Raw genomic sequence first — 24,297 nt, 5'->3', positions numbered from 1 at the left:
CCCAGCAATCCATCATCCACGCCGTATTAATCACAGACTAGCTGCCATCCACGTTCTGAATTAGCTTTGCAGAACAGAACCCCTCAGAGATAATCACTTTTTCATCACCAGCAATGTGACGTGTGGCAAATTCAGATGTGGATATGATGAGTAAAACAAAGGACAGATGTGTGTCTCCTCGCTGAGCTGCATGTAGAATATCATTCATTGGACGGTGCTTCTGCCATCCGTGGCTCCAGTATGATTTCTGCGTCAAGTTTGTTATGAAGCGACAGCCCTGTGTGGTGTGTTAGAGCATTTAAGGTCAGTTAGGCAGCTTTTAATGTCAGTTCCCAGTACTTGAACATTTTCTGGTACAAGTCCTTGCACTTGCATCCTCCTGTATGTAGTGTAAGGAAGTGTTTTGAGGTTGAGGAGCTTTTAAACAATGATTCAACTGAAGCTGATAGGAAAGGAATTTAATTTACATCTTTGAAACAATGTTTGTTTTTGCTTTTTACTTTTATAATTATATGCAATTACTAGATATATTTGTATCTCGGAATGTGTGTTGATGTACATTATGCATTGTTCTTTTGGAAGTATCAAATTAAGGATAAACTCACAAAACAGTTAGTGTACAGGCAGAGGTTTAGCTCTAAATGTTTTTCTATAGCAAGGCCACATTGGAAAACTCATTTAATTTTAACCTGATGTATGAGCAAAGTTTTGTTTTTGTTTTTTAAAGTGAAAATGCAAAAAAAAAAAAACAAGGTCTGCTGACATCCAGAAACATTCATATCAAAGTTGGCATTAAGAGGGAGCATTCAGGGGACTGGTTTATGATCTCTGAGAAACTGTTTTCCCTTAAGTTCAAAGCACGAGTTAAAGTGCTTGAAGACTGAGTCCACTGGGAGCTGTCAGCTATTAGAACGTTTCCTTTCTTCCCGACAGTCACACTGCTCTCTATCAGCGTTTGAGGTTGTGTATTAGGCGTCTGAAAGTTGATGGGTGCTGCTATCTCCTTTGCCAGGTTAGCACTGCTCAGACTATCAAGGGAGACATGGCAGTGTCTTTTTTTTTTAAAGCAGATAAGAGTTTTCATGCTACGAATGCAGCCAAAATATGTCCATTTGCATTATACTGACTTACTGAAGGAGCTTGTCATCTTATGAATGGCGTACACTTTCTAAGTGTCAAGATTTAGCGGCAGTGAAATTGTGGCTGCTAAGGTCTGTTGGTTTTGAGTGAGACTTATAAGCGAGTACATTTGCCTATAGTAGCGGCGCTGAATGTCAATCTGCACCACAGAAAGCTCATTCATCTGTTGCAATGGGCGCACGCTGCAGGTAAGTGAGGGTTGGTGATTTTGACATCACACTGCCATCCAGTGGCGTGAGCTATGAAGTCACATCTACGACGTTTACAATGTATATACATATGTAACTGTAAGAGCAATGCTTGTAGTAATTAAACAGACAATGATACATTGTTGGCATTTCTTTAATAAACATTTGCCAAAGGAGGAGGGAGGGGGACAAAATTATTTTAGTACAAAAAAAAAACCAAAAAAAACGTTTCCTTTTTTGAACTCGGGTTACGTGTCTTTTTGTTTTGCTCATGATTTTACAACACCTATTGGCAGAAAGGCATGTGGAATTTAAAGTGAAAAACAGCCTTTCTGCATGAAGTCAGATCAAATTTGCTGCAGTCATCCAAGTGCTACCAGTCTCTCCGGAACTAACAGTCCTTTTCCTCAAATAGCTCCCTGTGCTGATACCTAAGCCATCAACCCATTCAACTGAGCCATCATTGTTTCAACATAATCATGGCCATAAAAAAAAAAAATAAAAGAGGACACTACATTACTGGTCATATTCCTAATTGTGCAGATAAAGCACATCATCCATTTCCTTTCATAGCTAAAATAGTTTCCGCCTACTTCAGTCAGTAGTGCAAAACATTAATACTAGTTTGCCCTGGAGCAATTACAGAAAGGCTAAGGTAGAAGTTTAAAATTTACCCGGCCTGATAAATGTACACTCAAAAAAGGTAAAAGTTTAATTTAAAAGACAGCAGAATAGATTACAAAAAAATATGAAAATGGTATGAGCAAGAAAAGCTCCTCCGGTGTTATTTAGCTGTCCTTCTACAACATACTCCACATTCCAGACTGAGTAGGAATACAATGCCTTACACAGATTTAAGTTATTACAAACTGAGTGTGCATCTCCAGATCTGTCTGGTCTGGCCTGAGAGGCTTCAGGCTCAACACTGAGTCCTCAAGCCTTTTGTCCATTGTCACAGACTGCCATTTCATATTTCCAGTTGTTCAGAAAGGCAGGCCGCGTCCTCTGATTGTTGCTGTTGAGTTCACATGTGGGACAAAGCCGAGGGGTAGTGGTGGCGCCCCGACTTGGGAAGGGGAGCCCCAGGGTTGCCCTGGTGCTGGGATGGGTGGGGGAGGAGGTACACCATCCTTTCTAGCCATTGCGTGGTTGTACAGGTGGATAGCATTGGGGTTAGGCTGTCCCTCCACAGGTAAAGGGCTGTGATTGTACTTAAAACGGTGGTCCTTGTCCCCTGTGAACACCATGCTGCTGGGACCGGTGGCACCAGCGCCTGGAGGGAAGGGGTCTGGGTGGGCCGGGGGTAGAACGCCTGCAGCGGCCGAGGATCCGGCAGCCTGGCCTGGTCCGCTAAACACTTCTCTCAGAGCGTGAGGTGGTAGGCCTCCGCCTAACATGTGACCCATGTAGCCTTCCCCAAATCCTGCAGGAGTGAAGGGTGGAGGAGGAGGATGGCTGTAGTCTCCCCCGTACCCAGGCCCTTCTGCAGTGGGGAGAGGTGGGTAGTCTGGCTCTGGGGGTCTCCCTCCATCGCCGCCACCTGCAGATGCAATAGGGGGAGCGTGGCCAGTCTTGGGTTCAGGTGGAGGCTGGCGGTAGTCCAGGTCAGCATGTGGAGGTGGCTCTGGAGGCTCTGGTGGTCTCTGGTCTGGAGGCAGGATGGACACTCCACCTACTTCAGACACTAAAAAGACAGAAAGTACAACTTTATATTTGGTACTCAGTTCTTATTGTTTTACTAATTCTTTTTCTTTGTTTCCTAACTATTTAGACTTTTTCTTGTACTTCTGATCTAATCTTAAGTCTTATTATACATACTTTTAACTACCTTTATCCTACTGTACTTCACTTGCTCATACATGACAAACTCCACCTTGATTCTTGGCCTAATCTGTTTTCTTTATACATGAATCCATCTGGTAAACCAATGTTCTTTAATGTCAATGACAATTTTCACATCGACATTTCTTTGCTTGCAGGAAGAGATATATTCCGCTACGTTCAGCTGTCTCCCTGAAAAGATAAACGGAGGAAGGGCTACCTGGAGAGACTGGGCTGGGCTCCGGAGGCTGCTTGACCTCTGGAGGTAGCAGCTGTCCCCCTGGTGCTCCCCCTGCTGGGTTGTTACTCTCCGCCCCTTCTCCACCGTCACTTGATTCCTGTCTCTGACCCTGCTGAGCCTGGAGGAGCTGAGCCAGCAGCATTGTCATGGCTGTCTGCGTGGCAGCTGCGGCCTCTCCTTCTGGAATACCTGACGGCGCAGACATGGGGGGTGATGGAGGCTTGGGCATCGGGGGTGTGCGGGGTACGCCTGCAGGGGCACCGGGCTGGGGAGGTTTGGTGGGTGTAGGCTGAGGAGGAGGCTCAGCTGGGTCACTGGGAGCCAGGGCTTTGGAGAGCTGCTGTAATGTTTCCTGATTGACCTTTGTGCTCATGGACTGGACAAACTGGGCCGTGTTGACTGCACTCTTGGGCTGGCCGAGGAAGTTCAGGAGGACCGCCAGCTGCTCCTGGGTTAACTGAGAGTTCGGACCCTTTGCGTCTGCAGGAAAAGAGAAAATAACATTAGCATGGAGGTTCATTGTTAACCTTGGGAACACATATCTAGGACAAAATATTCTAAACAACCGTATCAAAGATTTGACTGAAAGCTCCGATTGAAAATATTTTAAATCACAGAACAATGTGCTGTATATCAACATTTTAAAAGGCCTTTTAATACAAATTTAAATTACATAGACAAACACTCTCCCATGTGGAAATTAATGTACAAATGAAAACAAGTTGGACAAAGTTAGACTACAGGATCACTCCTGTCACTAGGACCAACCATTGATGGTATATATAATGGACAGAGCTTCCAGGGTGATATAAAGCCAACACAAAGTGTCTTAAACCTGCATTCTTCATTATGGCCAGCAGGGGAAGTTCCATTGGCTGAAATAAAAATGTGATACCTTATGCAGAAATGACCTGACTTCTCATTTGATGTATGAGCTCAGTAAACAGTCTCCTCATGAGTTTATGTCCTAATTGCTTGTTTCAATTCTTCTTCCATACATTATGATGTTCATTTAGTAAACGCTGGTCCCATTTAGACTAAAGTGGCGATAAAGCAGGGTATGCCTTTGGGCGTGGCTACTTTAAAGTCATTCTTAGTGAGCCTGTCCAGTGTACAGCACGAAACTCAGATCAAACTGTCAAACTAGGCAGTGCTGATCAAATGCTGCAGCTGCTACTGTGTTGCCTATTTCTCACCTTCAATTGTTTCAGAAACATATTTTAGTGTACTGTTCAGCTATAATGTGAGCTTGTGTGTGCGACAGGTTCACACAGTGTGGTTCAGTAAAGGAGAGATTAATTGAGCAAGTGAAAGAATGAGTTACATTCTGGATCCAAGAAGCAACCAAGCTTTTACAACCTCTACAGTATTAAAGTTCAACTAAATTTGAATATTTTGCATCCGTGTTTCCCTGGAAGCCGTTTGTCATGTACACCGGATGTACTCGTTTTGGATGCACTGCATCACACTCAAATCACAGTGTAAAGCACCTTTCATACAAGTAGGTGCAACTGAAAGTTTGTTACCACTGACTGACAAGCCAATTATAACAACACAGTAGAAATACAAACAGTAGTTAACCTCACCCAGCAGTGCAGAAGCAGCCGCATTTTGAGCTTTAATACCTCCAGGAGCTGGGAAGCCCTGGGGGGTGTTGCTGCGACTGTCGTCAAGGCCCAGCTCTTTACGGGGAGCCTTAGGGGCCGCCAGTTCTTCCGGTATCTGCTTCTGTCGCCTCCGTTTCTTACTCCACAGCTCATGACAGTCCTGCCACAGTGGAAGACTGGAGAGATGGAAACAGTTAAACACGGTGAAAAACATTAACAATGTTGTAATCCTGGTGATAAACATGTTGATGCAACATGAAGAAAAACATACTCTGGTGGTGGCATCTTGTCCGGGTCCACGTCCTTGAGGAACTCGCTGCCTAACGCTTGTTCAGCTGTACAGCGTTTGCTGGGGTCCAAGTTTAACATGTGGTCAAACAGGTCGAGGGCAGACGGAGGAATGCTGGACAACAGAAGCCAACAATAATAAGAACAGTGCTCTTCTGGAGGGCCCAATCCTTGAATATTAAATTAGACATTATATACATTGACTTACAAAGCAAACTCCTCCCGTAACCGTCTCCTGTATTGTTTCTTTGGTTTCATGGTGTTGAAGAAGGGAAGTTTTATTACATCTGGCCAGACAGCAGGGCAGGGGCTGCCACATATTCGGCTAAAAGACAGAAATTCATTTGTTTAAGCAGAATGCAGCATATGTGTGTACATAACCGGCAACACTGATATCCTGCATGTCCCACAATAACTTCTGACAACACCCAGAGAACTGGCCTGACTTGTTTCTTCAAAGTTCATCACATTTGCCTTCATTAGAGCTTATTTCCTCTCCTCCCACACAACCATCGATATTGTAAGTGAATCAAGTCAGGAAAGTATAAGAGAGAGTAAAAGGATACCGCTGTGTTCTTTTCCATTTTATGCTGCTCAGAGCTCAAAGCTTAAAAAAGATTTTCACACATTTTCAGGGTTCCCCGCAAAACAAAACAAGTGGGGCCTATTAATCCAAACGCATCTTGTGGCTGCGTGGCATCATGGTCGATTGAGACGATCAGTGGAAGAAATTAGTGATGCTTTCTCTTGCTGTTTCAGATAACCAAAAACCACTTCTCAGTCTATGTGACTGAGTGCACCACCAAGAGCTCAGAACTCAATCTAAATTTTTAAACATCAACATGTTTTGCCTGATTCAGTCTGACCTCACCTGATAAGCTCCAGCTGGGCGAGCTCCTGATTAGCTTGAAAAATTGGTTTCTTTGTGAACAGTTCTCCAAGAATGCATCTGTGACAGACAAAACAAGATCCAATTCATACAAAGAAACATGAGTGGGCAGATAATCAAGTAACATACAGTGACATACATTAAGTAAATATAAGTCGATATCAGTTGTGCTCTTACCCGCAGCTCCACACATCAATAGCAGGTGTGTACCTCTCTTCTCCCAGAAGTAACTCTGGGGGACGGTACCATAGTGTAATCACTTTATTGGTGTATGGACGACTGAACATGAGAAGAAAAGACAAGAGGGTCTGTTAATATCACACACAAGAGTGAAAATAATTGTGAAGATTAACAGGAGTGGTGTACATCTGCAAAGTACACAGGAGGCTCACCTCTCTTCAGAGTTATACAGCCGAGCGAGACCAAAGTCTGCAAGCTTGATTTGACCTCTGATTGGGAGGGGAAAGAAGAAATTAAATGTAGTCGGGAATAAAACATAAATACTGTTCAGTATTGAGGACTCACTTGTTGTTGAGCAGAATATTAGAGCACTTGATGTCTCTATGCAGAAAGTTCTTCTTGTGGCAATAATCCAGTCCCTCCAGCAACTGTCGCATGAAAGACTTTATGTGGCTCTCGTTGAAATGGACCAGGCCAGACTCAAGCAAACCCATCAGGTCGTGGTCCATGTATTCAAATACAAGATAGAAAGCACCTGAGGCGAGAGAATAAAGATTTTACTCATTAAACAAATCAACGTTGTGTGGTAGGACCATGAAGCCACTACGATGAGAAAAAAAACAACGTACCTTTATCATTCTTGAAATCGAGAGCATCTTCCTTGTCTGTGACAATCTCCTTCATGTTTATGATGCTCTTGTGGTTGAGTTGTCGCAAAATCTTAATCTCTCTAATGGCCGTGATTGGGAAGCCCTCCTTTTCATTGTCCAGCCGAACCTTCTTTAAAGCCACCATTTCAGCTATGAAACAGAAGGAAGAACAGAGTGTCAGGACCACTTCACGAGTTGTATTTTTAACAGAACTTTAGAGATAAGAGATTATCATCACCACCATCCTTTATTTCACCTCTGGAAAATGTTAATGAGGATAATGGACGGGTGAAGTTGAACGAATGTGCATCTTCAAAACACTCACCGGTGTCTTTATCTTTAGCTTTGTACACCTGACCATAAGTGCCTTCTCCTGTGATTCCAATGATCTCGAACTTGTCCACACAGCGTTTGCCCCAGTCTATCTCAGTTTCCTTAATCTCACCATATCTTGGGCCACAAATTCTGGAAATTACAAAAAAAACAAAACAACAACATTTCAGTGGAAGCAAAGTGAATATATGTAGTATAGCAAACAATAGCAGAAAACAACATCTATATGGCTCTAAGAGTACGGTAACATACTTAGGTCTTCGGCGAAGTGTTTGGGACTTTTTATCCTCAGGCGGGCTGTGCGGAGAAGACGTGCCACCGGTAAGTTCGGGGGGCAGAGGCAAGTCAGAAAGAAGCTGACGGGCCTTTCTCTCTGACTTTTTCTTCCCTGAGAGCGAGCTGTCCTTCAAGCTGAAGATGTAGGAGACAAAGAGACAGAGAGTGTGAGTGAGCCTTGACAGTCAAGTATAAAAGGTGCATAAAAATTGTATGTCAGTTGTCATAACAACACACCCATACCTTTCTCCTTTATCCATGTGCTCAAGAACAGTTTGGGGCAATGGTAGGGATGATAGAGTTGAGATGAGTGGACCAGTGGCTCGTTCCTTCTCTTTGCTCGTTCCAGATACTGGTGCTTTCCTTTTATCCCGATGTACAGAGTCATCTTTCCCCTTTCCATCTCTGTCCCTGCTAGTCTGGTGGTCAGTGGTCCTCTTGGACTTGTCAGAAGGAGACTGAGGCTGGCTCGATGTGGGAGTCCTGGGACCCTTCTCCGGTTGTGGTGGAGAGGGAGGGCGGCCCTTTCTGGATGAGTGATTGGATTTGGGGCTGGGCTGGGGGGCAGATGAGGAACCCTTGGTTGGAGTAGATGTGTTGCTGGAGTTCTTGGCCTTGGCAGCTGCTTCTGCAGCTTTCACCTTTTTCTGCTTACTGAGTTCAGCAGCAAGACTGGTTTTGAAGGTGAGCGTGCTCGGTGAGAGGCTAGAGGGGCGGCTGCGGGAGCGAGAGTGGCGGTGACGGCTGCGAGAACGTGAATGCCTTGAGGAGGAATATGGACTTCTGCTACGTGACCTAGCAGATCGCCTGGAAAGAAAATGACAAGAACACTGTTTCAGATTTTGTTTTAAACTTCATGTATGGTTTTATTGTCTTGTATGAAAAACAAAATCTAAATATGAAGAATGCTGGGTCACGACTACAAACACGGAAAGCGTGCTACTACATGCATCTTACAAATTCTACAATGTCACTTGCAGTACTTCTTTTCTCACTTAATAGAAAGTTTGGTCAAAAACTTTTGCAAAAGGTACAAGAATGCCAGCAAATATCGAAAGAAGTAATAATAAATGTTACAACTTTGTCCTTGTTTTCGTTGCTCGATTCTTTCAAAAGCTACTATCGACATTGTAGAGAGAACCGTTTTCATTGAATTTAGTAGTTAGGTTTGTCTTTGTACGTCATCAAATTACACAATTACACTACGGCTGACAAATTAAAAACCCACATCTTCCTATTAGCTGCTTTATAGCTCACCTGACATCTGGACTTGGACTCAGGGACTTTCTGTATGGACTCCGTGATCTCCTGCGGTTTCCATAGGGACTTGAACCAAACTCTCCCTGTTCATACGGACTGTGTCGGCCAAAACTCGGGGACCTGCGCCAGTTCGCTGGGCTCGCGGGGGATCGCTTCCTTTTGTTGCTGGAGTATGAACTGGGTGACTTCGGCATACCATAAGCCCCATACGAGTCTCCATCCCGGTTGTAATATGTGGAACTGGGAGAGAGTCTTTTGCTCCCATAAGTCGGACTTCTTCTAGATATTAGCTGGTTATAACCACCAGGAAACTGGTAGCTATATGAATATGATGTCCCATAGGGACTTTCGGCTTTGAAACCAGGACTTCTCCTGTATGGCCTGAGGTCTTCGCGGTCATCTCTGTATGCAGACGGGGGCTCTTTATCAGATCTTGTTTTACTCCTGTGTCTTTTTGAATCCCTTTTATCTGCAGATTGTGAGGGCTGAGACGTAGACGTCCTTTTACCATTCCTGTCATTGCTCCTTGTAGTGTCTCTGTGATTTTTAGAGCCACTTAGGCTACCTCCACTTCTAACTTTTGAGGAGTCTCTCTCACGGCTCTGGCGCTCCTTTTTCCTGGCAAGCTCCTTCTCCTGCTTGCTCCTCTCAGATGGTCCTCTTGTTTGTTCTTCCTTGCCAATGCATACTGCCTCCCGGTCTCTCGGGTGACTTCTGTCTGGGGATGCTGGTCCATTATCATCATAGTCAACATCGCTGAGTCGGTCTACTGAGAGTCTATCGGCATGGGGGTCAAGTTTAGGAGAGGGGCTCCCCGAAAATCGCTCTGACTGGGAGCTCACATCATCATACTCTACCAATGTCCTAAGTTCAGCCTCTTTTTCAAAAGTGCTTTTCCGGTCGTTGTCAGGGTCCCCTGTTGTACCGGCTGGCCACAAGTCTTTATCCCGGGCCTGCCGGCGTTTCTTTCTCCTAGAAACCGACGACCGCCTCTTCTCACGGTGCCTGTCTCGCTGAGCAGCACCGCTCCCTGGTTTACTACGCCTGTCTTGCCTGTTAGCATTTCTCTGTGCAGAGGGGCTCCGTCCCCGACCCTCACGAAGCACCTCCGAATTAGGCATTTATCCACAATACAAACGCTACAGCCACGTCGAGAATAATCTTTATATTATATACTTTTACCTAAGCTATGTTCCTTGCTGTGCCGCGGAACAAAACATTGGGCTAGCTGTGCACAATTAAGACAGCCAGCCAGCTAGCTAGCTAAAAATCACAAGCTTAACGTTAGCATTACAAAACTAGCCAGCTTGAGGTTGAGCTGCCCCTCAGACGATAATTCATCACACCTGGCGCCTGTAGACTCCTTTAAATACAATCCACAACACGGTGTTTCGTTAATAGAGCCAGTCGGTACTCAACCATTGTACTCCAGGACGGACATCTCCCAGATTTTGCCAGCTAATGATCGCGTTTAGCCAGCTAGCCTCCGAAGCAGCTAACCGCGTCCACTCGGTTTCATGGTCAAAGCACAAAAAAAGGCCCGAAGCGCCTCGAAATCTAAAAAAAACCCCACACTTCTTCTGAAACTTCTGGAAGAAAAAAAAAAAAGCACGGAACTCCATTAACCGGATAGCGTTGAAGAGCAAGTGAACCAACTCCGTCTCCCTCTCAGGAACTTCTTCTCGTCCTCCATCTCATCTCCAGCGAGCAACGAGGAAGTGGAGAACACGCGAGTTGGCCGGATAGCCGCCAGCCAGCTAAAGCACGTTAGCCAGCTAGCTTTCTTTCTCTCCTGGCGGAGTCCAATGCAACTCCAAGTGAAGATGCAATAAAACAATGCTACTCCAAAAAAAAAAAAAAAAAAAAAAAACCCCAAAAACAACACAAACACACGTCTGCTTCCTCGTATCCCGCCGGGTGGTCGCTCCCCTCTCACCACCGCATGGTAGCAAACACCGGTGGGTTGGTGGGTTGGTGGTGGGGAGAGGGGGGTAAAAAAAAAAAAAAAAAAAAACAAGCTCAACAATTCCTTGAATTTATTTCAAAATATTGTAACTTTGTTCGCAATGTGGCTACTCGCCTGGGCCGCAGACAGCTTTCAAACTACAGGGCCTTGTGCGTCGGTGTGGACCAATGGTACCCGTATGCGTAATCCAGCTCAGCGGTTACGTCACCGCCGAGGGAAACCCCTGCCTTCAAAATATAACACAAAATAAACATGATAAAAATAAATAAAAAAAAAATAAACGAGGGTATGAGAACATATTGGATATAGTCACAGAACATGTGTGGGACCGTTGTAGGTTTTATCCGTACTCCACAAACTATTACTAGTGTTATGTAAAATACTGAGTATATTCACCCGCCGCTCCACTTTTTCTTGTTTTTTAAAACCCAGTATCTCACATTATCTTTAAAAAAATGTTGATACTAAATGTGTGTGCATGTTGTCAATTATACACTGATTTGACTTCGCTACCAGCTGTCTTAATTTGTTCGGTGAATGCTATTTTTAACACTCAAGTTCCACCGTAAAGAGCACACATCCACTTCTGTACTGTGGTAAATCAATACGTCCCCCTTTTCTTCCTGCATGACATTGGCATTAGGAAGACCTTATATCAGTGTGACACACTATAGTGCAACAGGAACAATTTACTGCAGTTAAATTGTGCCTTAAAACTGCATACAAACATGTCAAATGTGACGTAAAGTGACAATAAAACTAAATTAATAAAATGAAAATATATTACAGCTGCTCAGATAGTGTCACTAATGTGAGTCTCCTCATTCTAACAATCCGGGACACGCGTCTTCACACAAATAATATCAGGATACGTTTGGAAAATTATTATTAGTAATATCCACTTTTATTTGCCATTTCCAAATAACTCACAAAAAATGAATTGAAATGTAAGCTTCACCTCTTGCATTCACAAACAGATAGGCTACATTAGTGGTTATGTTCAAAATAAGTAAACATGAAGGAAACATTTAATTGATGGCATACATACACAACCATCCAATCAAAGACATAGATACCTTTTCTTTTCTTTTAATTCCAAGGGTATTTATATAAAAAGGCAAAACAAGTTATTTTAATACCCAGTAGGACAGTTCGCTCATAGCTTTCACACAAATATCGGTTTTTAGTATCACCCCTTAAACCCTGCTGAAAATATTTGGGCCATCAAGTCTATTAAAACAATACATGGACACAAAGAAAAGAAGTAGAAGTATTATGATTAATGCTTGCTTCTGAAAAAAAAGCACTAAAAAAGAAGAATTAGACTGTGTTAAGCCAATGTTAAGAGTAAGCAAGCACTACGGTGGTCACTTTAAGAATATTAGCTTCTGCAATCCTCAACGATGAACACACAGCACTTAATGTAATGGCTACAAGCTAAGGAAGGTACGCCGTCACAGGCTGGGATTCTTACACTACATGTCAGTTTCTGCCCGTCGCTTTTTACCTTTCAGGGGTGTTTCAATCATGGTGTGGTGTACTGGAGGTTAGCCCTTAAAAACATATTAACCCAAACTACATTTCCAAACATTCTGATGCCACGGTGTCCTAACATTTTGGGTTCAAAGTTCACCTCGCATATCCCATCCCACCCTCCCATCTTTAAAACTCTCATTACTGTGTGCTTTTCAGTTAACGAGTAATACCACGGACATTCTTTTGCATTTCTGCCAATGGACACATTGAACTACATGACAAACAAATCTCCGTAATCAAAGCCAGTGATTACTTAGTGTTCATGTATTAACTCAGGGAGTAAACGAGACAACATAAAGTATCTTGAAAAATAAAATGGTTTAAATTCTTTGAATGATTTTGGGTTTTTTTTTTTTTCTGAGCTGTGGTCAGATATCTTATAACAGCATTCGCTTCCTCGTTGCAATTACATAATTGTTTGCATAGACTCCAGTGTCGGCCATCCTATTGGTTGAGGAAGTCCTTTAATGGTGCACATTCACTCCTCTGTTAATTACTTAAAGTGGATCGGAGTGAAATGTGGCGACAACCTCTGGATGGTGGTCAGACTTTAAAAACAACTGAAAATCATAAAAAATAAATTACTTTAAATAAGTTAGTAGTGGCTCAGTCAGAAAAAGGGGTAACTAAGAGAATGGAGGGGCAGATTTCACAGTGTGTTTTGGTCTATAATCACGTATAGCGTTCTCATTTTGCCAATTTTTGTTTTTACACTGCTTCAATCTTCACCCGCCAGTAAAAAGTATAACTACTAGATCAAATGAACAATTAATTAAGATGTTACAACACCTTAATGCAAAGGGTAGGGGAACAAAGCAGAATGACAATGTCCTCTAAACTCTGCACATCATTGGCAGCCTACGATTACAGGCAAACAGGATGGGTTGGGTTGGGTTGGGTTGGGTTGGGGGGGTATTCACATTCACAATGGACAGAGGCAACAGTGATGCACTGTACATGAATTAACCTTACATTTTTCTTTCCCAGGCCATTCAGAATGATATTTTCCCATTCAACATTTGCCACCACCAGGAACACTGCAGTGCTTACTTTTGATGCTCACAACAACAAGTTCCATTAATAAGTGGGCACTTGTTTGTACTAGCTAGCGTTTTTTCTTTGGAGACTGAGAGCAACCTTTTTGGACAGGTACCACCATACTTCTATCAAGCCTGCATTCATTTCTTTTAAATATTTTATCTTAAAAACAAAATTCTCTCTATCCATTAATGTATTCCCACTTAAATCCCTATTACGAAATACGTTTTTTAAGTAAAAACAAAACAGAGGAATACAAGGTTGGTGATTAAAAGTCTGAGCCAGGAAAAGTAAAATTGGCAAAAAGAAATCTTTACATGACTGGAAGCGATTTATTTTATCAACTTGAAGATGTGTTCAAGACAGCATGTAAAGGATGTAGTGTTATGGAATCACCTTTTATCAGAGCACCAGGGATTCCTGTTTCGCAAAAAAAAAAAAAAAAAAAAAAGGCAATGAAACTCATTTAGCCGTGTGAGGTAAAACTTCTGAAATGTTGAGATTTGAAAAAAGTTCAAGTGTTGTAAAATCCCTCACAGGTTTAAGGGTAATGATCAATGTTGTTTGTGCATTTGAGAAGACTCAACAAAGTGACGCGAAGGGGAAAGAAAACGGGAAACGTTAGTGCGCTTATCTTATACTCGTTGATATGATAGGAGGAGAAGAGAGAAACGTTTGACTTCACAGATAAAAAGAAGTGTTCAGAACCATACAACGTAGTAAAACTGAGGCGTAAAACGACAAATAGGAATGGCATCAAATTTCCGGCTGTGGCTAAGTTAACGCGACAATCTCTCAATTAAAATGCTTCATAGATTCACCAGTGCAATGTACATTTCCTTGGTGGCACTTGATGAATTCTGCGTTGACACTACACTGCTGACACTACACTTCAACATTTCCTACCCAAGCTCCAGTTACATCTTCCCCGTTTAAACCTTGGCTCTGACACCTTCATTTCTAGCGCTTTGAACTGCACAGTTGTCTGAATATATTATACACATCAAACTTTACAATGAAAGAGTTTTGTAACATTTCAAGGCTCAGCCTCTGTCAAGCTTAGGCCTAAATTAAAAACACCATCCATTTATTACACTCTGTAACGTGGACAGAGAGAGAGAGAGACAGACAGAGAGAGAGAGAGAGAGAGAGAGAGAGAGAGAACATAAATTATTTGGAGTGTCAGCACATAAAAAGTTAGAGCTATAAATGGTGTATGGAGTGCCACCTTACTACTCCCTGACACACGGTCAGATGTCCTGTTAGCCAGGAACAGAAAGTCATGGTCAGGTATGGGCACAAAATAAATGCAAAAGTCTGAGAAATGTATATGTACATAAGCAGCTACCCTGCTGTCTTTTACCACTATAAAATACAGCATCTCTCTCTAATTCTCTTGGCCAAACTTTTACTTTTCTTCTTCCCATTCTTCTCTTTGCTGTCCTCCATTTTCCTTGCCCGGATCTCTCTCATCAGGTCAAAGAACACCTGTAAAAGCACAACAAAAAAAAGTGTCTCAACAACGTAAGCCTTTTCCAGAGATGCTTGTCCTTAGCTAGTCAAATTTACCTTGTCAACGTTGGCACGGGTTTTGGCCGAAGTCTCCACGTAGCACACGCCCCACTGCTCAGCGCGTGCCTTCGCCTCGTCTGCGCTGACCTGCCGTCGGTCGTCCAAGTCTGACTTGTTACCGACCAAGAGAAAGGGCACGTTCTCATCCTCCTTCACTCGCAGGATCTGCTCCCTGTGGAACAGGAAATGTCAGTCAGCCATGAATTATGTAAACAGACTACTGCTTGCTAAAGTTGCCCTAAGTGTAATGTAAATGAGGTGAAATTGTAGAAAATGCATTTGCATGTAATGATGTTCCGACATGCCAAAAGAGCGTACGTTGTTTGTTTATTTCAGCAGGGGGAAAATACCTAATGGCCACAGTCATTAAATGCTAATAGATGGGGAAACTCATTGAAATGCTACTGGACCTGAAGTCTACTGTTGCTGCAAATGATTCCAGTTCTGTGATGGAAAACACACAGAGGAAACCCTCGCCACTGCGGAAGTAGTTATCCCGTATGGCTGCGTAGTCCTCTTGTCCAGCTGTGTCAAGGATGTCGATCTGTACCTCCTCGCCGTCCAGCACCACTTTCTTCCTGTAACTGTCCGCCTTGGTGGGCTCGTAGTCTTCAACAAACTACGAGGAAAGAAAAACAAAGCTTTGTGTTAACCACTTCCCTCAACTCGGTCGCCCATCATGCCAACAAAGAGAAACTTTTCCTACCTCGACAACTTGTGTGAATTTTTACTTGACTGCTGTGATGCGAGTTGCTCACCTCATCATACATGAACTGGAGAGTGAGGGCTGATTTCCCCACTCCTCCACTGCCCACCATAATCACTTTGTGAAGGGCGAGAGAGTTCTGCCCTTTTGGCTTAGCAGCTGCCATGGCTCTGTCTACCGGGAGATCCGAGAGTAAAAAAAGGGAGGAAGTTCGACGTGGAGGTGGAGGGAAGTGAAATGAAGACCACAAAAAGCACTCAGAGGGTTCCAGCTGCAACAAAAGGCCTGGATGATAATTCCTGGGGAGAAAATGAGAGAAAAGAGAAAAGAAATCCTAAAATGTTTCATCATCAGATTGCGGCGCCATCACTGTGTCTTCTAGCAATAAAATGAAATCAGGAGAAACTGCCATTAAACTACAAATGCAGTGCAGAGGGATTAGTCTCTGTACCTTGTTAAAACTACAGCAATATAAAACGAGGTAATGACCACTGGCACTAGATTGATGCATTAGAAAGTGCTTTATAATCAGTATTTTTCATTATCACTCCTCCTTGCCGTTAAATGACCAAAAAAAAAGGTATAGTGAACGATTCCTTTTACTTTTTTCCCCCCTTTGCAATGACAAAAAAAGTCCTAGCAATAGTAAAAGCGTTTCCCCATACAACATGTAAAAACGATCCACACAAATACACTATTTTGAACTTACAATTATAATCTTCCTTTCAGACATCTGCACGAATATGAGAATAAAGTTGCGTTCATCATCAATCAGCAAAATGCCAAATCAGGAGCTGCCTTGTGAATGCAATGCTTCTTTTTTTTTTTGGCACCCACCTTTCACACACTGAATGTTAAACACATTTGCAGCCTGTGGGGGGAAATACTGTTTGTGACAAGATCGATGACATACAGGTAAGCAAAAGTACATCATGAAAGACATTAGGCAAATCCCACTAAAAAAAAAAAAAAAAAAAATGAACCTGTGGAAGCAATTTCAGCAAAGAAATATAACTTTTTAAAAGCTTCTGGGTAACATCTGGCAGTATTTTCCAAACTCTGACAGGAGTGGATAAATTCTGACACACGCCAAAGCGCTTTAGTGATCAGTTCCTCATACTAGACAGTCCGAGAAGACTATGGGAATACCATGATGTCCTGAAGTGTGTGTTAATGCTCTTTCCTATCCCAGGCCCTCACAGACCTCTGGGGGATGAGGGATACAGATGGGAATGCAGCCAATGGGTCATTATACAAATGAACAGAAAGGGTCCATGCACTGATGGTCAATACTACGATTTACTACTGACGTAAAAAAAAAAAAAAAATCTCCTTTTACCTCAACCACTTAAACCCCCATAGTAAGGGAATAAATCTCTTAACAAAGAGTCCTGAGGAGAGATTATCTTCATACCCTCATGTAACATTTTAAGTAGCGTTAGGCATGTTCAATTCCCACCCCAATGTAGCAAGAAAAGGAAACAGAAACACAAATACAAGTATCAAAAAAGGTTGAAACGATGACCTCAAAACTGGCTGCAACTGTATTTAGACGTATTTATCTGTACATCATGAAACTGCCCCCTCAATAACATTAATAACACTGACACGACGAGGATAAAACAGCGGAGCAAAGCGTCAATTTCACCCCGTTACTAAAACAACCCACGACTGAAACCGCACATGACGACGCACAATACTCTAATAATAACATTAACTTATCAGCAAGTGAGCTACCGACATGTCAGCTGCAGGTAAGCCAGCTAGCAGGGTCGACAACCAGTGGGCGACGTGGCTAACGAGCTAACTAACCTGTCGAGCAGGTTAACATCACCTGGCCGTCAATTAACGATAACATTTGAGGAAGTTCAACATGAAGGTTAGAGGCTCGGATAAAATCTTTAAAATCGGATACCCAGCAACAGATGTTCGGTCGATCCTTGGTAAACTCAGCAGCTTTTCCTCGCTAGCCAAGCTAAAGGAAAAAAGAAAGGAGGGCTAGCCAGCGATAACGAGCAGCTAATCACAACTAAATGATGCAGCGTAAGAGAGCTAGCGTGGCACGGCAGACAACACACAGCTACATCGGCCGTATTTGTGGCAATTAACATCACCCTACCGGTAAACGAGTGAGGGTTCCCCCTTGACGTTTCACGAAGGTTGAGCTGTGGTGGCAAAGATGGGGAGAGTCAGCGTTAGCTACTTGTTAGCTCATGGCTAGCTCCCGAGCTAACTCCAGAGACTTGGCTGGTGGCTGTTAGCGGCGGACTGACTGCACGTCCTCTGGGCTCGGCTCCGTCTGACAACGCCCGCCTGCCCGCCTGCCCGCCTGGGAGAACCACACTCTGTTTCACTTTTCATGTGAACGCAACGTTAATTTATCACACATGACAAACAAAGAAAACATGCAGCTATGAGGGGTTTTATAATATATATATAATAAGTTATTTTTGGTTATTTTCTCCCTTGTTGCGCATAAAATACAGGTTAAGGGCGGTGTGGTTGAACATGGCAGGTAATTGATTAATTGGCTAATCCGCATAAATGTTTGCACGTTTGTTCAGGAGGGGAAACTCAAGTCAGCAAGAGTGACAGATTTTTAAAAGCCAGGTAATGTTGGTTTAAATTATTTTATTTTTAATAAACGACTGAATGCATACATCATAAATAAATCCCCCAAAATAAGTAACTGTTTGTCTAATGCGAAGATGTAAATAATGTCTTAAAATGGTAGGCAATGCAGTTAAATTTTTATGTATTATATTTTTAATATTTGACATTGTTTAATGGGCTGTTTCTCTTCTTTTTTTAAAGCTTAAATTATGAAGTCCATAATCTCTGACCTGCATTTGAAATTTGCAGAGAAGACATGGAATGAGACATTTCAGCTTGTCCGAAGATGCATGGTAAGACCAATTCCAGTAACCACCACCTCTGGTTATCTTCTTGCATACATGCAGTTTTTTTTTTTTATCAGCATGTTAATTTTTTTACTCACTTTTTTAAATAGCACAGTGAATCACACAACATTCCCATTGGCAGGGTTGTTTGAAATATATGCAGCTTACTAGTTATACGCAGAGAAAATGTGATGACTGCTTAAATATAAGTCATTACACTCGTCACTGGATGGTGATGATCCTCTAATATGATGATGTGCTGCAAGTCAGGAACTGGTGTGGTGATGCACTGAGAATGAGATCATCTATCCTGGAACACACACGTCTTTGTTGGCGGATCAGCAGTCTGTGCATTGATGGTGACTTGGATTCACTTCACTTCAAGTTGCTTGATTGTTTTTTTTTGTTGTTGTTGTTGCCTTATGGCCTTGGCTTTCTTTCTAGTATGTTTAATACTATCCTGTTTGCCAAGCCAATCACAATCCGTTGGCCTCAGTTATTTGCTTTTGCAATATTTACCCTCTTATATCTTTTTTATGTTCAGTTCTTTGTAAGATGTTCCACTTGCAGATGTGTATCATTTGTCTGGGTGGCTTTATACATTCTGAAGGGTGCCAAGTGTTCTTAAGTGTATTTAACACTGCTATACTAACTTGTATGCTGAAGCTATGAGAGGGTGTGTTCGTTTTCTTTAGGTTTATCATGGGTGGACCAGAAGGGTAGATAATACTTTTGGATTAATACAAAGTGGAGCTTGGCAGTGGTCAGTCTCTGGAGTCTGGTTAAAAAAAAACTTGATTACTTGGTGGTCTGAAGTGATGTGTGGTCCAAAGGGATAAGACAGCTGGGGCTAGTCATGCAGTTTCCTGCCAGCAGTGACACTGAGAAGGACTTTTGTATGACTAGACTTCTCAAAGAAGAAGTAATGTGAGCAATGCACAATGTATATTTTCACACACTCTCAGGTGCAGCAATGACGCAGCCCGCAGTGTTAAACATACAAACGTCAACGCTTCCCTGTACCAAAAGTGTCGTGCAGTTTGTGTGTTGCGGGATGGGCCGGGAGGACCAAGGACTGTTTACACAAGGATGACATTGCCACACAACGGGTTCATTGTTGTGTTTTGTTTTTTCTTCCCTTTGTCCCCCAATAGGACAAATCCAGAGATAAATCCAAACCCTGTGAGCCGCTGGTTAGATCCCTGGAAAGGCTCCAGGAAGTGTTTAATGGTAAACAGAGAGAGTGCGAATGATTCTTGATGTATTTTAGTGTTTGAGTTCACCTGTGAATAAGGCGTTCTGTATTTCAGTGTCCTCTATGAATACCATGAAGTCTCGTCTGGAAATGATTGCCAAACAACAAGGGTAGAGAGCTTTTCTTTCCCTGTCTGATGTGATATATGCTTTAATCTCTTTTGTAATATAATACAGTGGTACAATATACTATCCTCCCTAGAATGGGTTTTCACATTACTGAGGCCACATGCTACCTGACAGCCGACTTGTTCTACCTGGAGGTGGTGTTGTTGCCATGTGGCGGGGTGGAGGACGTTAAAGTGGCCCCACACGGAGGATCTCCTGTTGTAAGTGGACGGCGCTGTTCACATTATTCCCCTTTACTGTGCGTGATAATAAAATGAAATTGTCTTGCAGCCCAGCGAGTCCCTTCTTCAGCTGCTGAGGTAAGCGTTAGCACGATGGTACATTTTAAAATGTGCTTTCAACCGGCGGCACTGTTATCCCGTAAACTACAGCGATAAAGATGACAGTGCTATTTAAATTATTTCCTTAAGAGAAACTGTTTTTAGATGCTGATTGGGCTGTTTTCGGGGGTGGTTTGTTTTTTGGCACAGGTCAAAAGACTTTGCTGAGTTCTCCATGAAGTTGGCAGGCGTCTTCACCCAGTACAACATCCCTGGAGACAAGTGCCTACTTTGAAATATTCTTTTTAATCTTCAAAATGTTGGGCCTCTTGCAGTCATTTAGCTCATATCTTTTTCTTTTCTTTTCTTTTTTTTAAAGTGAAATCCAATTAAAATTGTTTGCATCTCTACAATGTCTCGGGAACGACTTACAGCAAATGTCACGTTTGCCAAAGTAAGTGACATGAAAACAAGAATGCCAAAAACCTGTGACAATTAGTCTGCGTCGAAGAAAATTTAATTGGCATTGATTGTTTCAGTCATTTTTCAAACAAGAATGCCAAATATTTGCTGACTGTACTTTGAGCTCTGTGATGTTGTGATGGGCATTTGTCAATACTTTTTGATGTTTCATGAATTAAATGATTAAAAAAATATATTAATCATAATGAAAATAAGAGTCTCTTGCAGCCCTAATACAAATGGAATCAGTAGTTTTTCTGCTTTCAGCGTCCCAAAGGAGTCTGACCCCCAAGTGGACATGATCAACAATGGCAGGATTGGGTATCTGAAAGCTGGAAAAGAAGGTATGTAACACCAAGTAGCCAAAACACAAGTTATGTATGTATATTTTCTTCGGTTGATTGTTAATCTATCCTTCCAGATTGCCCCCTGATTATCCAGTTCTATATCAGCCCTACTGATGAAATGAAGACATCGGATTTATGTAAGATGTCAAAGCTGGCAAACAGATTCACATTTGGCCTGTAAACATAAACGGTTTTGTTAAATGCTTGGATGCATGAGGCACATTCCCAAAAAGTCTTTAAAGGGCCTTTAAAGTTTTTCCAACAGTTGAATGTTTGAGCTGTGCCGAGTGATGTATGTGCAGAATTTGACACTAAAAGGATGTTTTCACATTCATCTGCTGAGAGGAAAGTTTCTCTGTGCTCACTGAAGATGTGATTATTATTTTTTTTTTTTAAAAGGGCGTGGCCTACTAGCACGATTTGTGACGTCACTAATATTTTGTTAGTCAAACCTGGTCCAGTATGCATATTTATACAAGTGTGGTGTAGAAACTTTGAGTCACTAGTGCACATACACTGAGAATGGATGTTATAGTGAAGTAGGAGACATCTTGTGTCCAGCAGGAAAACCTTTAGAACTAAGCAATATTTGCATATTAATAGATTGTATTTTTAATAGGTAGGAGTAGCCTTTTTTAGGATTTTTAATGTAGAAATTTCACCTTTTTGCAGGAAAAAAAATCTGAGTTGTTGTTGTTCCAGGCTTAATACATGTCTCGAGGGGTTTTGTATTTCCCCCAAAAAATCTCTTGTTTTTGAAGATCTGACAGATACAGCTGTCCAGGCAGCCCAGGTGACTGTAGGTGCCAGTGATGTGGCTCACAAGCTTCAGATGGCATCTGCGATCTCACAGCCTCCACAGCTGGATCCCCAGGGGTGACATGTTACTGTTTAATCTCTCACTCAACAGGATACCGTTCCTTTTACATCCCGCAGCGAATAGGAATGTCAGTGCCAGTAGTGTTCAATAAATTGTGTCCCGTGGCAGTTATCCTGTGTTCCTGCCGCTGATTGAGGCGCAGTATGAGATGCTGCCGGCCTGCTTTCTCCTGAAACTGCAGCCAGGAATACCGATGATGCCGTCTTTTGTAAACAAGCTCAGTCAAATTACAGGTTGGGCAGCTTTTCACCACAAATAATCTATGAAATGTGTTTGTTTTTTTCCACAAACAAATTATATTTGAGCTAATAGCACCACAAGCATCACCTTACTGTGCTCCCTCTGATATTTCATAGATGTGACCATACCAGATGTTGACCTGCAGTGGGCACCCTTACCCAAGCTTCTAATCAGACATTCACCAAGCACTAACAGCCTCAAGGAGAAATTAGATGAACAAGATCCTATTTTTACAGTGGTATGTATTTTTAACACTGTTTTAAGCTGAATACCAATGGCAATTGGGTTCATTTGAGACTAAATTGTTATGCCAGCCTTAGAATCAATACTTACCATAAACAGAATCAATACTTTCTGTCCAGCCTCTTCCTGGTGGTGTGATGCACAGTTATGTTCTCCCTGGAGCTGCATGGGAGGTGCCTGCTCAGAGAGGGGCCGTAGTGGACAGTATTCCCTTCACCCACCCTGCCCATGTCCCGGCCCTACTGGAGCTGCTCCGACATCAGTGTGCCATCAACACCCTGCTGAGGAGCTGCATCACGTCTCAGCGTGCCAGAACAGGCAAGAGAACATCACAATATGTTTAAATTCGACGAGACCATCCATGGAAAAGTGGAGAGATTGTCAGTCAGTTATGTGACGCTTTACTGATGGATTCTGCTGTCAGGTTCGGTTCGTGACCTGCACTTTGAAGTCCTTCCAGAGTCTGAGACTAGCTTTTCTGTGACCTTCCACCGACCTGACACTGACTCCCTCGCTGTTTGTGAGCATTTATTACACATTTTTATATTCAGGTGCAAGTATCACTGTTTAGACAGAGCCTGACAGGCTCCACATCTTAAAAATGTCAACTTTTCAGCATCAACAACAATGGCCTTTATGTATTCGATTTGGTTTGGATTTTTTTTTTTTTTTTTTTTTTTTTTTTTAAAGACCATAGGGTGTATAATTTTGAGATAATGACATAGAAACTAGAAACTTGTATGACTTATTGGTGCTTTTTTTTTATGCTGCAGTGCTGGTGAATGTATCTGATTCTCATCAGATTAGCTGCACTTTGTTCGGCGCAGGAATAGGGGATCCCTCTTTGGATGAATACCTTTCCACTGTCATGAAGAGGTATGGCCTCATGCCTTGCAGTATATCTACCATTTTAGATGAATAATTTAATGTCTCTTCTGATACTGTTTCTCAGGTGTATGTCCCTTCCTGTCACCCTGAGGACATTACACAGCAAGCTAGAGGAGATCACCTCTGCCCCACTTTCTCCCCGCCACCCGGCCACCACAGAGGCCGAAAATGACCACTCGGCTGCCTCGAGCACCGCTGCGACTGACCCCAACAGCGCCTTGACCGCGATCTCCGAGAGTGCATCTGTGCCAGAGGACGGCCTCAGTGTTTCTGGTTCGGCTTGCTATGCCATGTCTGTAGCCAAATCTGAGCTCCTTCCTGAAATAAATATAAGTCCTGCTGTCAACCCTTACCCTTTCACTCCTGTGGGTGTGTTCTCACACTGGATGACCAAAAACAGCCAACTGTCAGAGCTGATCTGAAACTGCATTCGCTTTGTAGGTGATGAGTTTAAGCTTTTAAAATGTGCCTTTTTTTTTTAAGACTTGAATAAATGTTTTGGTAAAGCTACTGTTTTCTTCACACAAACTCAGGATTACTATGAAACATGCCATGTGTATCTTTAGTCATTTTCTGAGTCTCTTTTCTAGTTTTGAGTTTGTTAATTCAGTTGGTGTATGATCACATCAGCCTCCTCCATCTTCTGCATAAATAGTTTCTTACTATGCATTCCAGTGTGGCAGAGATTGCCGGCTGTAAAGGTTTGAGGTTTGGCATTTGACCTCTCTCAGACAGCCAAGAGCCCAGTTGATTGGTACCATGTGAGCCAATCAAACATTGTTAAAGTACATGATGCATTCTTGATGGCTTGTAAGAGTAAAGTAGAGATCAACACACACTTCACATTCAAAAAAAGAAATTGCTCTGCTGAATGCGTAGGGTAGGGCTTGATTTTTGATCAAAAATATAATAGCTCTGTCATGACTTTTGGCACGCTTGCATTTTTCAAGCTCAAGTAAAGAAATGGCAGTTGGTATGAAAGTATAGGAGTAGTCGAATTGAA

General features: G+C 42.5%; 3 protein-coding genes across 10 annotated transcripts; 1 reads left to right on the top strand and 2 right to left on the bottom strand.

Moving 5' to 3' along the window:
• Window positions 1-1,466: 1,466 nt before the first annotated feature.
• cdk13 (cyclin-dependent kinase 13) lies at window positions 1,467-11,019 on the bottom strand. Its single transcript, XM_051410686.1, has 14 exons — window positions 8,871-11,019; window positions 7,857-8,420; window positions 7,590-7,748; window positions 7,330-7,469; window positions 6,984-7,154; window positions 6,700-6,889; window positions 6,567-6,623; window positions 6,352-6,453; window positions 6,157-6,234; window positions 5,494-5,610; window positions 5,269-5,400; window positions 4,977-5,173; window positions 3,370-3,870; window positions 1,467-3,012 (listed from the first exon to the last, which is right to left on the bottom strand). Exons 1-14 carry the CDS (start codon window positions 9,992-9,994, stop codon window positions 2,312-2,314), a joined length of 4,233 nt encoding a protein of 1,410 aa, XP_051266646.1. The 5' UTR covers window positions 9,995-11,019; the 3' UTR covers window positions 1,467-2,311.
• Window positions 11,020-11,721: 702 nt separating this feature from the next.
• On the bottom strand, window positions 11,722-17,960 carry ralaa (v-ral simian leukemia viral oncogene homolog Aa (ras related)). Of its 2 annotated transcripts, none has more exons than XM_051410695.1 (5): window positions 17,811-17,960; window positions 15,744-15,990; window positions 15,396-15,604; window positions 14,983-15,157; window positions 11,722-14,901 (listed from the first exon to the last, which is right to left on the bottom strand). In XM_051410695.1, exons 2-5 carry the CDS (start codon window positions 15,855-15,857, stop codon window positions 14,779-14,781), a joined length of 621 nt encoding a protein of 206 aa, XP_051266655.1. In that variant the 5' UTR covers window positions 15,858-15,990; window positions 17,811-17,960; the 3' UTR covers window positions 11,722-14,778. The 2 variants fall into 2 exon arrangements, with proteins under 2 accessions (XP_051266655.1, XP_051266656.1); XM_051410696.1 differs by lacking the exon at window positions 17,811-17,960 and adding an exon at window positions 17,607-17,699.
• Window positions 17,295-23,804, top strand: zgc:111976 (uncharacterized protein LOC553663 homolog). 7 transcript variants are annotated; one of them, XM_051410689.1, is made up of 18 exons: window positions 17,295-17,445; window positions 18,256-18,301; window positions 18,506-18,597; window positions 19,746-19,821; window positions 19,902-19,956; window positions 20,048-20,174; window positions 20,245-20,273; window positions 20,445-20,516; window positions 20,614-20,688; window positions 20,964-21,040; window positions 21,118-21,180; window positions 21,805-21,919; window positions 22,032-22,156; window positions 22,280-22,401; window positions 22,526-22,724; window positions 22,831-22,926; window positions 23,180-23,282; window positions 23,359-23,804. In XM_051410689.1, the coding sequence occupies exons 3-18, from the start codon at window positions 18,514-18,516 to the stop codon at window positions 23,714-23,716; spliced, it is 1,776 nt and encodes a 591-aa protein (XP_051266649.1). In that variant the 5' UTR covers window positions 17,295-17,445; window positions 18,256-18,301; window positions 18,506-18,513; the 3' UTR covers window positions 23,717-23,804. The 7 variants fall into 7 exon arrangements, with proteins under 7 accessions (XP_051266649.1, XP_051266647.1, XP_051266652.1 ...); XM_051410687.1 differs by having other exon boundaries at window positions 17,295-17,570; XM_051410688.1 differs by lacking the exon at window positions 17,295-17,445 and adding an exon at window positions 17,950-18,052.
• The last annotated feature ends 493 nt before the right edge of the window (window positions 23,805-24,297 follow it).

This window comes from Dicentrarchus labrax, unplaced genomic scaffold, assembly GCF_905237075.1.
Source record: "Dicentrarchus labrax unplaced genomic scaffold, dlabrax2021, whole genome shotgun sequence".
Taxonomy (NCBI): Eukaryota; Metazoa; Chordata; class Actinopteri; family Moronidae; genus Dicentrarchus; species Dicentrarchus labrax.
This window is presented reverse-complemented; position numbering and strand designations above follow the sequence as displayed.